Here is a 12,650-nt window from a genome sequence, read left to right on the forward strand (position 1 = left end):
CCAATCAGGCCCTAATTTATAGCATTTTCTGATTTTCAAGGTACAAATGGAAGGTGGTATAGGGGATAGAGCTCTGGGACCTGAGTTCAAATTCCACCTCAGATATTTACTAGCTATGTGACCCTAGGAAAGTCATTTAATCTGTCTGCCTCAGTTTCCATAGCTGAAAAATGGAGCTCATAATAGCACCTACATCACAGAGTTATTGTGAAGATCAAATGAAATTATATTTGTAAAGCACTTAGCACAATAGCTGGCATATAGTAGGCACTTAATAAATGCTTTTCCTCCCTTCCCACACTGAAAATTTAACAGTCTGCTCTCAGCAGTCAAAAGAAGCCAGCTTCAATACACCATAGACAGGAACTCGTTCTCTTCTGTTATGGCTCAAGGCAGAGGCAGGACCTCTCATTGTAAGAAGGGACACAATGAGAGTTTAGGAGAGGGATAGGAAAATACACATAGATCTTTTTCTTTTTCATGTCTCCTGATTATCTTGATTTTCTGACAGCTCCATTAGAAGCTGAATAAAAAGCCTTCATATTATGTTGCCAGATGGTAACATGGTGATAGGAAAGAATGTGAATGAATGAATGAAACAGCATTTATTATGCACTTGCCATGGGCAAAGCACTAGGCTAAGGCCTGGGAATGCAGAGAGGAAAGCAGAACAGTCCCTGCTCTCCAGAAGCTCACGTTCTAATGGTGATTACATCATGTGCAATCTGAGCTCCCAACCTATGCTTCCAAGCTTTCTTCCTTCCTCTGACTGCAAGCACTGATTTCCTTTCTGAGTACACAAGAACACAAATATTTCTGGCTTCTAGGTATGTAGTGTGAGCTTTGGTCTCCTTTTCAGGGCAGACTTGGTCCTCAAACACTTTCAGAGATACAAGAGAAAGAAGCAGTTGTAGGACATGGATTAATTAGCTTAGCAAGTAGAAAGTATGCCCTTGGCTGGGGGGCTTTAGAGGGCAATGAACTCAGCATTCAAGAGGGGTCTAGAACTCTTACATTCTACTGAATGAATTGTGGGTCTACTGTGTGACTTTGGCCAAACCACTTTGAACTATCTATAGTCACATAATGGAAGTTATAACAACAATCAATCTCTGTAGGATATTTCTAGGGAAAGTTGACTGATGTGTGTAAAGTGCTGAGTGATTCTAAGCAAATGGCAGAACAAGACTACACACTAGAGTGTCAACAACTAGTTCTATTAGCAGATGAAAAAGCCTGGGGGTGGAGAGTTGACAATGCACAATAATACCTTGTCCTTACATAGTTGCTCTTGGCACAAGAGCTCTATGTACTTTTCAAACAGTGAGCAATGAAGTAGTTTGTCCCATGTGGGTGCAAGGTAAAGGTTGAAGCTAACTTTTCTTGCAGGTGCAGAAATGGGCATTGGTTTTGTTAACTCAGAGACTGAGTCATGGAGAAAGCCATCGGGTGAGGTCAGAAATTCTGATCCTCAGATCCCTCTGCTATTACTCTCAGGTCCCTGCTGACCTGACCCTTCCAATAAGGTCTGGGTTGTCATGTTTTTCTTATGTAAAGCTTGAAAGCCTAGAGACTCTATGACCCAAAAGAAACACATCACTTTACAGCTGCAACTTGTAATTATTGTATATATTTATTGAAAAATAAAAAGCACAAAATACCAAGTATTCATTAGTTCCCTATGTCTGTACCTCACTGAGCAACTTCTAGAAACCACCCATGGCATTCAGTCAATTTAATATAATGTCTCCAAGAAGAAGAAAAAAGTAATAGGAATCTAAACCCCCTCAACCAATTGTTTTGAGAGTATTTGTGCTATGGAGAAAACTTGGAATCAGTAGACAGAAGACACTTAGCAATATGGCTAGTCCTGGCCAAATGTGATTCCATTCTTGTAGTCCAAGGTGCTGGTCATTCCTCAGAGACACTTGGCTATATCTGCATCTGAACAGTACTCTATAGAATGGACTTCCCGTTGCAATTTCCATTTAGAGCTGAAAAGACTGTGTGTTGTCCAGGAGACAAAATTTTTCTCATGGTAGGAAGTAATTATCAGTCTATCTCATAACTTCCATCAATAGCATAACCAAGGGCTGAAGAAGCAACATGTATTCAAGTGTATGATCATATGACCCCATACTCAGACAATGATCAAGAATCAGTTATAAATCTTGTAATCTTAACAGCACAATGGAAGTTTTATCAAATATGCACAAAGTCAGCACCTCTTTATCTAGTAATTCAGGTATTTTTTCAGGCAAAGAAATTAAATGAATAAAATCATAAAAATGTAAAAAATACTTGAGCTCACCAGCAGAACTGTGCTACTAATTAACCCTCTGGGGAGACTTATATAAAGTGATCTTATGTAAATACTGAAGGAGATTTAAAATGGATGTGTGAATGTATCTGGTAGAACAGAGAGTCATCAAGGAGAGAAAATTCCCATACAAAAATCCTAAGAATGGGAGTAGGGTGGGCACTGTTACTTTACTACACTGGAAGGTCCTGAGAAGAAGACTATCTTGAACCTAAGTGGATGTTGTTGGGTGAATTCACTTCTTTTCATTGTAAGGAAGAATCCCCAAGGAAGCAAATAAAAAAATGAGGCCCCAAAGATGTTGTTATATCTTCTCTAAATTGGAGGTGCGTAGAACACTTCACAAATGAACTGGAGCCATGTGTATATAGAATTCATCAATGGAAAGACTGTGATTTTGTTGTTGTTATTGTTGGGCAGCTAGATGGTGTAGTGGATAGAGTGTTGGGCCTGGAGTCAGGAAGACTCATCTTTCTGAGTTCAAAATCGGCCTTAGAAACTTACTAGTTATGTGACCCTAGATACATCACTTATTCATTTTGTCTCAGTTTCCTCATCTGTAAAATGAGCTGGAGAAGGAAATAGCAAACCACTTTAGTAGCCAAGAAAACCCCACATGGGCATAGAGTCAGATATGACTGAAAAATGACTCAACAACCACAAATTGTTGTTGTTTTTATCAGACCTATGATTTCATCAGTGTAGGGAACCCCCTGTAAAGGACTTTTACTATCAAGGCAGATCAGCACCTTTCTGCCATTTTGAGTCTTAGAGTACACTGGCAAAGGACTACCCAGCATAGCATGCCCACATCAAAGAAGGTGCTGTGCTCTACGAGCCAAGCCAAATTGCAGTAGCTCAAAAGAGATGCACAAATTTAGAGGCATCTCCACTCCAAATGGTCACACTATATTCACCCAACCTGTGGTAGATCCTTCTGAGCACGTATTAGTCTGATCAGTCACAGATGGGCACTGTGTACCTTGACCCCAACATAGTGATGTCATTTTTGTCCTCTTTGAGAATGAAGGACAACAACTGACCAATCAACCAACCAGGGTACTGAGAGGTTGGGACTTGCCCAGCACCAGATGGCCACTGTGTGTCAGAGGTGAGACTTGAACACAGGTCTTCATAACTGAGGCCAGCTCTTAATATGCTCTCTCATGTTGCCTCAACCACCACTTCTATTGATTTTAAGGCTCCGGCTCAATAAGGGGCCTTAATTCTTATGACATACTTGGAATAATTTCATAGAATCATGAAATTTTAATGACATTTCAGAAAGAAGTAGTCCTACTGTTATGGAATGATATATGTATGTCTATATGTAATGGTAGACATAGGACCTAGGGACTTAAACATGTTTACTATTCACTTAACAGACAAGAAAATTGAGGCACCAGGAAATATATATACAATGTTCTGTGCATTTACAAAAGCTATCCCCCATACCTGGAATTCAATCCCTCCTCTTATATGCCTCCCAGAATCCTTGACTTCCTTCACTGGTTCAACTCAACTCAGATACCAGCTCTTAGCTTAACCATTCCTGAATCCCCCTCCCAAGTTGTTATTGTTCTCTCCCTAAACATAAGTGACCTTTCATGAATCTATCAGAAAATAAGCCCCTTAGGGCAGGGACTATTTAATACTTGCCTTTGTATTCCTAGTGCCTAGAACAGTACATCTTGCATATACTATTTGCTGAATTAAGTGATCAGCTCATGGTCAAATGACAAGTTAGGGTGGGAACTAATACTCAGAGTGCAATCTTTGGATCAAAAAAAATTTTTTGAGCAAAAAAAAAATTGTAAGTCCAGAGATCATGAAATATACTCCTCAGAATTTCAGCCAGAAGCAACCTCAGATGCTAATTAGTCCATCTCATTACCCAGACACAAATCCATTCTAACCACTTCCCTAATAAGTAATCATCCTCAGTTTCAGGCTTAAGGAGAAAAAATGATTAATTCTATATGTAGACTGCAGTAGAAGATGAGGCAAGATCTGAAAGTATGCATTTATGCCTGGGATCTTGTTTGCCTGTATCTCAGAGAGCTGTAGAAATTTTTCTGCCCTCAACATGGCTAGACAATGGCAGTAGAGCCATATATACAGGACAGCATCTGATGAAAAGTATTTTTATATACATATCTTCCACATTTAGAATGGATGCTGTTCTCTCCATCTCTGTTAATTGAAATCCTTTTCTCCAGTAGTAGTTGATACCTATAAGTCTTTGCTGCTGGAGAGACTGAACCTGGAAATCAATTGAGTTTGAGAGTTCTGAGCTGAAGCAGGGGGGTTAAATTTGGTCTAGCTTCCATGATAAGTAAGCATGAATATGGTGGACCCCTGGGGACAGAGGCTGCCTAAAGAGGGATGCACTGGCCCTTGTCAGAAAGATTGAGGTGGTTAGAACTTCTGTGCTGATCAGTATTGAGAGCAAGATGGTGAATGACTGCCTGTACTTTCAACCTAGGCAAGATAAGGGAATCCAATTTCAAAAAAGAAAAAAAGAAAGGAAAATGAAAAAAGCAGGAGAAAAGGAAAGGAAAAGGTAGGGAGAGAGGGGGGAGAGAAAGAAGGAAGGAAGGAGGAAGAAAGGAAGGAAGGAAGGAAGGAAGGAAGGAAGGAAGGAAGGAAGGAAGGAAGGAGGGAAAGAGAGAAATAGAAAAGAAGGAAAAGAGAAAGAAAAAAACAGAAAGAGAACAGAAAAAGGAAAAGAATTCTTTTCCTTTGAGGCTGAACTCAGGAGCTTCTTTTTACATAATCTCCCCTGAATCCTCCCTGTTCTAAGTGCTCGGTCTTTTTCTGAATCTCTCACGTTTCTCTTTGCCATCTCCCATACACTTAATCATATTCTAACTTGAATTATAGTTGGCTGCGTGTGTTGTTAACTTCGGGGACACAGATGGTCAGTTTTCACTGCCATACTTCTGGCACTTATGTACCTTGTACATAAAAGATACTTAATAAATGTCTGTTTAATTGAACTTGAATTGAGGAGGGGAAGGCCAGCAATCCACAAGTAGGGTTGATTCTGTGTTCTGAGGAAAATGAGGCTATACAAAAGGTGTAATAAAAATATCTTCTATGGGATTTAAAAATATATACATATATAAACTACTCTAATTGTCAATGCCCCTTTGATAACAAATGTGTGATACCCAAGCCCCACTAAGTGGAGGATGCCCAGCTCCCAATGGAGACAGCTTACAAGACCAGAGCACAACAGGACTGGCTTTGGGCTGCAGCATCTCGAGTCACACCTTCAGGTAGCCAGCATGGCCATGCTCCTGTTTTAGGGAGTTGATATGAGGAATCTGACCCCCCGGGGAGGACAGTTTCTCACTGAGTTTGCGGTTCATGAGCTCCATGCGACGGCTGTTTTTCTTTGCCTGGCGCAAGGATCTCTTGACCTTCTTCACCCTGTCTCGAAGCTGCTTGTTCCGTTTCTCCAGGGTGGCCACCTTCTGCTGCAGTTTCTTAACGTGGTCCTCTTCCTCAAAGAGGGCCTTCTGGACCGATGAACACATGAGCTGTAGAAAGTTCAGCAAAGAAGGAATTAAAGCAAATTTCTGGAAACCCTTTCCCAAGAAAACATGTTCTTAGCCTCATGTTTTAAAATCACATTTTAAAATCTATCAACAGAACTATTTCCTCATAATAATTTTGGGAGGTAGATTGTGCAAGTATTATTCCCATTTTACAGATAAAAAAATAAGGTTTGAGGAGAGGTCAAAGATCTTGAGCTGGAAGGGACATCAGAGGTCATTTAGTCCAAACTCTCATTTTGGAGATAAAGAAACTAAGGTCCAGGGAAAGCAAGGGAATCACTCCAAGGTCACATTGGTAATGGCAGAAGCAGGATTTGAACCCAGGTTCCCAAATCAGTGCTTTTGTCTACTGCACCATCCTGATTTGCCCAGGGTCACAGGCAAGTGGGAACCAGGTTCAAACCTGAATCTCTTCTGACTTTAAGTCTGGTACCCTTCATAGTAACCCATTTCCTTTTACCATACTGCCCCTGGCAAACCAGATGAGTTCCAGACAGCTACTATAAAAAACTGACCTGTGCAAAACTTGATCTGATATTTATTTGGTAATGTGGCCACTTCTTACTTACGTTTATTTCATGTGTTGACCATCAGTGGGATGGCGAGGTGGTAAAGTGGATAGAGTGCTGAGACTGGAGTCAGGAAGACCTGAGTTCAAATGTGACCTCAGACACTTACTAGCTGTGTGACTCTGGGCAAGTCACTTGACTGCTGCCTGCCTCAGTTTCCTCATCTGTAAAATAGGGATAATAATAATAATAGCACCTACCTCTCAGCATCGTTATGAGGATCAGAGATAATAACTGCAAATGTGCTTTAGTACCATACCTAGAACATAACTAAGTGCTATATAAATGTTAGCTATAATTAATCATTCTCAAACCATTACTTTAAAAAATCAACAATCACATATTAAGTAGCTACTATATACCGGACATTGTGCTTGGTGCTGGGGATACAAATAAAATAAATAGAATGGTACCTAATTTCAAACTCCAATAAAACAGAGATTTTTGAAAAACAGGGAAATAAGAATAAAAGCCTTGCCCCTGAGTAAACGTGATCATGTGGAGCTCTGATAAGTTGGGGCTTTTAAATATTATTTTCCCCTTAATCTTTCAGGAAAGTTAAAAAGAAATATTCTACTGGTTTAGTTGAATTAAAAGAAGGCAATGAAGATGAAGGAGGTGTCACCTCAGAAAATCTAAGGTTTGGGCCTATTGGAGGAACTTCAAAGGAAGTAGTCTGGGGCTCGCCTATGAAAACTGTCCCCCTTCTTCCCATTCCTTGAAACTTTATAGTAATAAATATTACTCCCCAAATGTTAGGAGTCCAACTTGGGCATCCAACATCCATAGGAAACCACTGTGAGCCAATGGGACAATATGTCCAACACTGCCCTCTCCTGGCTAGATTGAGGTCTTTACCCTGAAGAGAAGGGAATGGCACCCTACCACCACCACCACACCCAGTCTGGGCATATTGGATGCATACTAAGTCACAATACTTTCATGGATTCATAAAGGTTCTTCTATTAGCATATTTTCCTGTTTGGATTCAACTAATTAGTCAGAGAAAGGCATTAGGAGAAACTATCAAATAAAAGTAAGAAAAGTTATGGGTTGGGGAATTTTAAGATGATGTGTGTCCAGATTCTAAATGAGCTAAATAAAGTAAATAGCATAACCGAATTTTATATCCAAGAGACACTCAAGAGATGTTTTAGAATATTCTTCGAAAGCTACATTTTTAGACACATAAATTAAAAATAAATATTTATCTAACATTCTTCTTTCAAGGACTTCAAAACACTTTACAGGAATGATGTTGTCTGGGTCCAGATGTTCCCCATCTGCAATGAAGATCAAAGAGGAAAGAAGTTTTCATTGCAGGAGAATTAGCAAATTAGCCATAAGAAAGAACTCTTTGACTTTCTGTGAGATCAAATGAACTATGCTTTGTAAAGTACTTTTTTAATTTAAAGCACTATAGAGGTGCTAACTCTTATTATTCTTATTAGTGATATGGTTGCTATTGTGTGGACAACGACACAGAATTTGACCTATCTGGATTAGATGATATGGAATTTCCTGACAAATGAGTGATTGCCTCACCCTTTAAAACCAGCAAGGAGGCTGGATAATGAAAACAGTCATAAATCTGTTCAGTGATTTAGCCAATGCTGCCAGTGACAGTCAGTGGCAGCCAGGTGGCATAGGAGATAGGGCATTAGGCCTGGAGTCAGGAAGACTTACCTTCCCAAATCTGGCCTCAGACACTCACTAGCAGTGTGACCCTGGGCAAGTCACTTAACCTGTTTGCCTCAGTTCCTCATCTGTAAAATGAGCTGGAGAAACATGCCAAGAAAACCTCAAATGGGGTCATGAAGAGTCAGAAATGACTGAAAAACAATTTGACCAGCAACAAACCAGTGACGGGACAAGGACTAAGGTCTCATATTTCAGTCTTCTAGCAAAAGATTGGGTTATTTCTCTAGTTAAGTCTGTGGATTCAAGAAGTCTGAGTTAAAGAGGACATGTTAATGGTGATCATCTAAATGGTTATACTCTACATAATGAAATAAATGGGAATAGTATGAACAGGGAGTCAGGGAATCATTACTTTTTACTAATTGTATGACTTCTCCTTTTTCTGAACTTCAGCCTCTGATGTCCCTTCCAGCTCTAAATCTGTATAAATTCTATGATTCAGTAAGTGTCTAAATTAAGAATCTGGAATCCAACTCATCATCTCAGAAATATCTGCTTCTCTTATTAGAGGAGGGCAGAAATTATTTGAGGAGAGACAACCTCTCAGTGCATCTCTTACCAATCTCTTTCTCCCCCCTCTCTTTCTCTTCTTTTCTTCTTCTCTCTCTCTTTCCTCCCTTTCTCTCTCTCTCTCCTTTCTCTGTCAGTCTCTGTTTCTCTCCCCCTCTCTTTTCCTCTCTCTCTGAAAACAAATCATTTTAGAAAATTTTCTTTTTTTTTTCTCTAAAGGTTACTACATGTCATTTTTCCATCTAGCTTTATTACATTTTTTTTCAGTAAACCAATTGGGGAAGGGGAAAAGCCAATGAGTTGCTATAATGGATAACACTGCATTTTCTTTGGAAAGACACCAGAAAAGAAAACACAAAACCACTCTAAAGAATAGCCCAATAGTACTGGCGGCGGCAGCAGATTGCTACTGTCCAAAACCCTTGGCTTTTTTACAGACCTATCCCAGCACTTTGATGACAATGGAACTTTTCTGACTGGAAAAGAAGTCATCACCCAGCCTGAACTGGTTATTTAACATGGAACATCTCCCTTAGGAAGCAATGAATGGCCCCTTAGGGATACAAGGGAGGGTTGGGATAAGAGGGCATGGTCTCTTCCTTTTGATAATTGGGGGCCACACTAGTGCTTTTGGGGTTACCCATTCTTAATCCTTTGCCATTCTTACGGCCCTAGACAGGGGTTTGAGAAAGATGCCAAGCCTGGTATTTAAGGTGCCAACAAGAGTAAAAATTACTTTACCAACACTGAGTAAACTTCCGGTGACCTTTCTTTGGTCACCAGTGTGTACTTTAATAACTTTAATAACAGGACAAACCAATGGAAACTTCTTCCCTCCATAATAATTTAATGGCTCTCTATTTGCTCTCTGAATTTTCCAGGCAACCCAATCTTAGATTATTGGCAAGTTAACAACCTAATCCATATGGACATCAATGAATGAATAAATGAATGGAACATTTGTTAGTTCTAACTACATGCAAGGGACTGTGTAAGTGTTGGGAATACAAATTATTTAATTTTTTCTCTTCAAACCCTCCACATTCAAGCATTTTTATCAACTATACAACATTTATCAACAAGCATTTATATTCTACCCTCACTATATATCTAGCACCATCTAGTAATGTTTCCCTAAGAAAATGATTAGGAGACTCTAACAAGTCTAAAGTCATCTCATGAGTAATCATTACATACACCTGGGGTGAATAGCAATGCACTCAGACATACAAAACATATGCTATGCAACATACACAGCCCATTGTTCTTGTGGAGCTTATAATCAACATAAAACAACAAAACTGATATTATTCACATGGAGCATTTTCTAAAATCTAAAAACTGAAGGACAGAGATTATAAGCCAGAAACAACACACACACACACACACACACACACACACAAACACACACATACACACACAGTTTTTTGTTTCACATTTTGTTTCTGATCATTTCACTTAATTGAATTCAATAAGCATTTATGCCTCCTCTTTTCCTCAGGGATCTTACATGCTAAGCTAAAGTGGCAGAAAAGCAAAGACACACAAAAAATGTAAAGAAAGAAAATCAAGAGGGGAGAAAAAAGGAGAAGGTAATTCATGAGCAGTAGGATGAATTAAAAGGAAGAGAAGATGTTCAAAAACAAAGATGGAGATGGAACAAAAGACTGCCTGACTCAGTGTGACCAGAGAATCCCAACCAAATTATCATGATGATATTCTGTCCCCAAGGCCCCAACCACTTTCAGAGCTCTAATATACCTGGTCACAGTAGCCTCCAGTTGGGCTGGAACAGAAACCTAGAATATGGAAATTTCTGGAAGGTCCTATTATTTCTACCTAAATTCAAAATCTGAGATGAGATGGGAGAAGACTCCAAAGACTCTATAAACTAGCTACGTCAAGACTGTTTTAAAAAGGAAAAAAAATATAACACAATCCTAAATGGCCACTGCAGGGCAAACTTAAAAAACTCTACCACATGAGGAGATGGAGTCATAGATCTGATGGTTATAGCTATGGGGGACACCAGTGCGCCACTGTTTTCCTCCAGCCCCTCTTGGCTTCACCTTCAAAAATTCACACCAGGTCAGAATCCATCGATCAAACCCAACTCCCCTCAATCTTTTGCATTTTGCTCCAGCTAGGGAATGTAGCTACATACGCACTCCCCTCCTAATGCAGTTCGATAATGTCAGAGGTAAACGTTCCATAGCATCACTTTAAGGTCATTTGTTTACAGTCACATTCCATCAACCAGATACCTCTAAGAAGGTTGTGAGCTCCTGAACATTCAGGACCAGAGACCAAGATTCATCACACCTAAAACAATTTCCAGGACTCATAATTGAAGGGGTGCAAAGGAGAGGAAGGGAAATAAGTTCCCGATCCCCCAGTAATAATGACGTACAAGAGTTGATGTTTATATGATGTTTTAAGGCATTTTTCTTCTAAGAATTCTGGAAAACAGGATCCTGTAGAAGTTCCATGTTTCCTACTCAATGAATGGCTAGAAATACAGCTTTGAGTCACAGAATCTCAGAGTTGAATTCATCTTGATAGATTCCCCTCACATTTCTAGTCTGCCAAAATCATTGCTGAATTATTGCTTGATCATCTTTCTCCTGCTTCCTTAGTATGGGTCTCCCCTGGTATCTTGTCCTAGGCCCTCTTCTCTATCTGCTGTGCTCTATCCACTGTGCCAGGAGTCAGGAAGACCTGAGTTCAAATACAGCCACAGACACTTAGTAGCTGTGTGACCTTGGGAAAGTCACTTAACTCTGTCTCAGTTTCCTTAATTGTAAAATGGAGATCATGATAGCACCTACCTCAAAGGATTGTTGTGAGGATCTGTTAAGTACTTGGTAGTACCTGGAACATAGTAGGTGCTTATATGGCTAGTCATTCTGATCACAAAAGAAAATTTTCTGTTTGCAAAAGAAAAACATTGAGCCCTTTTTTAAAGGTCACTGCAAAATTCTCTTTGTCCAATATACTTGATTTAAGGGAAGTTTTAGTTCTCTGTTGTTCTCTCTGGTAGACCTTGGTCCCAGTCTAGGTTAAATCATCCAACCAATTCTAAATCCAACTAACTTCACTATCATGCAGCACACATCGTTCCTCCTTATCTACAACATACTGAAGGACTTTATCAAATGTCTTGCTGAAATTCAGAAATACTATGCCTAATTAAGAGGCAGAGAGAGGTAGCACAGTGGATAGAGTGCTGGGGTCAGGAAGATTCATCTTCCTGAGTTCAAATCTAGTCTCAGACACTTATTAGCTGTGTTACCCTGGACAAGTCACTTAACCCTCTTTGTTTCAGTTTCCTCATCTGTAAAATGAAATGGAGAAGGAAATGTCAAACCATTCCAGTATCTTTGCCAAGAAAATCACAAATGAGGTCCTGAAATGACTGGACAACAATGCTCAAATAATTCCCTTAACCTTACTAGATTAATATTCAAACAGATCAGATTTGTATCTTGTTGATTTGGGTGTTCTTCCAGTGATAATCCCTCCAGACTGAAATCCATAAGTCCAGCAATATGTGTGATCTGGTCTCTGTCCTCTTATAAGTTTGCCACAGACAGTTCCTTCAGTGAGCTGGAGGCCTTCCTCACTTTTTCCTGATATAAGGATACTGAGGGAGCACTTAGTCTGTTTCCTTGATATACCTTTCCCTTATCTTGTGCCAAGACCATCCTCTCTTTCAGTCAAATATTTCCCTGACATAATTTACTTCTGTTCTATTTAGAAGTTCTTTATTCATGTCATGTTGCCACCTGCTCATACCCATAATAAACACCTCTACTGATATTCATTTGGGGGATTTTTTTAGCTTTTTTGGGGGGGAAGGCAGGGCAACTAGGGTTAAGTGACTTGCCCAAGGTCACACAGCTAGTAAGTACTAAGTATCTGAAGCTGGATTTGAACTCAGGTCATCCTGACTCCAGGGCAGGTGCTCTATTCACTGGGTCACCTAGC

At 39.7% G+C, this 12,650-nt stretch overlaps 1 protein-coding gene across 1 annotated transcript in view; it reads right to left on the minus strand.

The window, feature by feature from the left end:
* Positions 1–1,614: 1,614 nt before the first annotated feature.
* The window catches only part of LOC138175995 (coiled-coil domain-containing protein 3-like), a 124,908-nt gene continuing 113,872 nt past the window's right edge, over positions 1,615–12,650 (minus strand). The window contains exon 3 of the mRNA XM_069106663.1: positions 1,615–5,865. Coding sequence (XP_068962764.1) covers positions 5,590–5,865 — 276 coding nt within the window. The 3' untranslated portion in view covers positions 1,615–5,589. The remainder of the gene's footprint in view (positions 5,866–12,650) is intronic.

This window comes from Petaurus breviceps, unplaced genomic scaffold (genome assembly GCF_028583685.1).
Source record: "Petaurus breviceps papuanus isolate PSGF00001 unplaced genomic scaffold, PetGlider_PUasm1.0 80, whole genome shotgun sequence".
Classification (NCBI taxonomy): domain Eukaryota; kingdom Metazoa; phylum Chordata; class Mammalia; order Diprotodontia; family Petauridae; genus Petaurus; species Petaurus breviceps.